This window comes from Falco naumanni, chromosome 8, assembly GCF_017639655.2.
Source record: "Falco naumanni isolate bFalNau1 chromosome 8, bFalNau1.pat, whole genome shotgun sequence".
In the NCBI taxonomy this organism is placed as follows: Eukaryota; Metazoa; Chordata; class Aves; order Falconiformes; family Falconidae; genus Falco; species Falco naumanni.
This window is the reverse complement of record NC_054061.1, coordinates 61,274,127-61,278,192: the sequence shown is the minus strand read 5'-3', so window position 1 is coordinate 61,278,192 and position 4,066 is coordinate 61,274,127. Positions and strand designations below refer to the sequence as shown.

At 44.3% G+C, this 4,066-nt stretch overlaps 1 protein-coding gene across 2 annotated transcripts in view; it reads right to left on the bottom strand.

The window, feature by feature from the left end:
- Window positions 1-790: 790 nt before the first annotated feature.
- GLS (glutaminase) overlaps window positions 791-4,066 on the bottom strand; it is a 66,443-nt gene continuing 63,167 nt past the window's right edge. For both annotated transcript variants that reach the window (XM_040604366.1, XM_040604365.1), the window contains one exon: window positions 791-4,065. In XM_040604366.1, coding sequence (XP_040460300.1) covers window positions 3,909-4,065 — 157 coding nt within the window. In that variant the 3' untranslated portion in view covers window positions 791-3,908. The remainder of the gene's footprint in view (window position 4,066) is intronic.

Below are 4,066 nucleotides of genomic sequence, written 5' to 3'. Positions count from 1 at the left end.
CGCTTTTGTCCCTTCTCCTGTGTTTTGCCTACTTCTATGATAAAGATGACGAGTCTGCCAGTAATTCACTGTGTATCTCATTTTAAACTTGTTTGTGCAACTGAACGGTTACAGCCCTAAAGCCTAAGGCAGTGGGGATGCAGTTCAGTCAATACATTGCTGCAGGTCAGCCTGCAGTACGGAGTTCTTAGGAGGTAGCTATTCTTATTTGTTTTTTAATTATTTCTGGTATCGTGTCACTGGGTTTTTTTTTCTTCCCCAACCAAACTTCAGTAAACTCAACTTGAGCTTCTAATCTGAGTTGATCAGCAGGATAACCGACCTACAGGTGAACGTTACGAGCTATCAAGCTGGTCCACGGCTGCGTCATTTCCCATCGGGGCTACTCAGTGATGTGATTCCTTGTCTCGCACTTGTCAGGCTTTTACATTAACTACACAGCCAGAATAATAATACAGGAAAGAAACAGTTGGTGAGATGGAGGACAGCAGGAGTAAAGAGTAGGCAAGAGAAAGCTAGAGCTGTTGAGGGCACTTAGCCAATCCACTTAGGAATCCCAGCATTAACAGAAAGCAACCAGTGAAAGGACACACAGCTCTAGAAGCATAGGTAAAAAAACCCAACAAACCACAGAACACAAAAACATTGAGAAAAAGCAAACAAAACAACCAGCACAAAACAGAAAAAAGCAAAGCTCCATCTGATAAAGTCATCCTGAGTTCCCGTAAGCCTCGCACCGTGGATGTGACCAGAGGCAGTCGCATAGATAAGCAATAAAACCCACCGCCACCTGGGTATTTCCATTTATTATGCTGTAAAAAGCAACACTATCTGGATTTTATTTCTCAAAATAAATAACTTTCATTTTCAGAACCAGTACAGCTCAAGTTTAGATTCATTCATGGGAAACTGCTAGAAATACATTCATCGCTGTCTATTCCCCACGACACAGAATCTAAGAGTCAAGATCAGCCCAGTCCGTTACCGTGACCAGAAGTACACTGCCAGGAGGTGGAGTCACCCATAGTCCAGCTCTGAAGCAAAAAGAAAAAAAAACAAACCCGGTACAATACATTTTGTTCACGAAGATAGGCTAATTAATGCTAAGACTATCACAATATTTCCGAGTACAAAGCATTAAGTTAGCTTAACGATTTTAGGTTGCGATACAGAAGAAACATGTATGACAAAAACCCAAAGGAGCGGAGAATCCTCTTTGGAGCGTAGGGAAGTCAGCGTTTGAGAAGATAACCAAAAGCTATTTACGGTAAAATCTACATGTCAGTGTCGTGAATGATCAACAGCCAAACCAATGTACTGCATATATTTATATTTATAAATAACGCCATGTCTAAATAGCTGCATCGCTGAATCGAACATTACAAAATAATCCATCTTCTCACAATGAGGAAGTACTAAAACGAACCAGCAAAAATGCACTGAAGCGAAGACCGGCTAAAAGCACTCGGTATGATTCAGGAAAGCGTTAGGCTGAGGGACAGCCATGATCTTTAGCGTTAACTCAGTTAAAACCCTTCTTTTGGTTTGGTTGGTTTGGTTTTTCTGTTAAATATATGTGTATTATATAATATACCTATCTTTTAAAAACGCCAGTTTGAGCAATGCAAGTTTCAGTTAAATAAAGCTAAACCAGGTATTTTTCGGAGCAGCTAAAGGATATGTTTTAATAGGAAAAAAAAATACGGAGGAAGTCAGATTAGCACTGAGATACAGAACATTAAATCAGAATCCATCTGAAAATATTCCCCTGCGCTGAAGTTGACAGGTCTGTTGCCAGAGAAAACATGTTGGGATCCAGCTTGGAGAAGAGCCCTTGTGCTGCGCAGTGACCGGTGTGGCTCAGCAGGGAGCCAGAGGCCACCTCGTTTAGTTCTCCCTTAGAACTAAAGGTGGCTGTGACACAGGATGTGAAAAGAAGGGGTTAAAAGCCTTCAGAAAAATAGCTGATCTTTGGACAAAAAAAAGAAAAAATACAAGGAGAGAAAAAAAAAAAACCCAACTTAAAAACAGTAAGATTCTTGAGAAAAAGTGTTTGATAACCATGCCAGCCAGCTTCGCGATGCTGTTCCAGGGCTTCGCACTTTGAGACTCCCCCAAGATTTCACCACCATGAAGACAGTCACCGCTTGTGACGGGTACCAAGCACTTTTCCCGTGGCCTGTCCTCCCTGCAGGGAGGCAGCATGGCTATCGACGAGAGACTGTACAGGGACCCCGGAGGGTTCGTTCTCAACTACACCGACCTGCTGGGCCACGCTGGAGAAGGTGCTTCTCCCAGGCCCTTAGTGTGCTCATCTGCAAAAGGAGGGTAACGTGGTTCAGACCATCTCTATAAAGTGCTCGGGCCATTCTAGAAAGAATTTGGACATCATTTCAGGAGGATTTTGCTGCCTAAACACAGAAAATTTAGACTTTTGAGATCTAATGACTTGTACGCTATGCGCTAGGATAAAACCAGCCGTACACGCAGTTCTCAAGCACAGTCTCCTTTTCCACGTGCTGAACGATTCTCACCTAACATTCTTGTGCTAAAATCCTTGCCTACGTCCCACAACGGCGGTGGTCTGTGAATATCGAACTCTTAAGTGGCCGCTCGCTCCTGAGGCTCCGTGCCCCGCTATCAACAGAAGCCGCTGCACGTGGGGCAGGGAACTCTGGCACGTGCTGCTTCCGTGGACAAGCAGCATCTGCCTTTCCCACGCCCGGGCACGTGCCGAGCTGCCATCAGCGGTGCGACAACAAATGCCACCATCCACCGCAAAAAGGCATCACCTGCTTGTGCTCCTGACGCTGAACTCCTGCTCTACACCAGCAGCATCCCACCGATGCAACAGCCTGCAGCGCGAGAAGAGAACAGACCCCCAAAAATCGGGCCGCCCTCCCGCTCTGCTCATGCTTTGATTGGCTCTATGCTCCTTAAAGCTGTTTCACTCCACCCGCGTTCCTGATGACAAGCCTAAAGTCAGTCAGATTTACAAGTAATATTTGGTTTGGTACTTTGCCCTTCCCGTACTTCCGCTGCCCTCGCCGGTTGGCAGCCCAGGAGGGCTCCGCAGCTCGCCGGCCTTGCCGCAGGGCAAACGGAGCGGACGCACCCGCCTTCCCCGGCTGCAGGGGAAGCACTTTAGCAGCTGGGTGTGCAGAGAGAGGAGGGAGGCAGAGGGAACCATAAGAAACTCTTCCAGAACAAAAACAAAAAAACCCCACTAGACACTGTCTGATGTTACAAGTCACATTCCCCTATGCCATTTTGGTCAAATAAACCTTAAAACAGATTCCCTGACAAGACTACCTCTAAGAACAAGCCTAGACCACTGACAACTGTCACCTATATACTCTTGATATTTATATTATGTAAACAAGGTTGTGTGGAAATCTCTTTTATTTTTTTCCCCAAGGTAAGTGCAGATCCTTAACACACCCAGCCTAAATCTACATCAGCATCCTCAGCTTTTGAAAAAAAAACCTCACTGACGCTCATACCCGACAGTACTCTGGCTCACCTTGGCCATACTGGAAACAGAGGGCTACAGAAACAAAAATTCAGCAGAAAAAATTCCTGACCACGGACTAGAGTTCACACAGAACACAAAAATAAATTAAGTAGTGCACAGTAAAGCCAACAACAGCTAAATATTTTTATACATCAATTATATGCAGCATGAGGTAATATTGCTCACATTATGGAGGGAGATTCTTAGTTGGTTTTGTTTCGAGAGAAATTGGATTTGTCCTGTGCGTATAGAAACTCCTGTAACATAACACTGAAGTAACAGAGACTTCTGTAAAATATATACCACTATCAGATAGAAACACACACGCTCTTCATTACTTATGTATACCACAATTAAATAGGTGATTGGATTCTTAGGATCTAGCTGAAGATGATTATAGTAAGCCATCTAGGTTTTTATGGACCGTTCGGTTCTCCTTCCCGTTGTTGCAATCCTCTGAGGGCGTGTATTGGACCTGATATTCTTGGAGAATTTTAAATACATCGTGGTGTCCAAAATGTAAAGCTTCATCCATAGGAGTGTTATTCCACC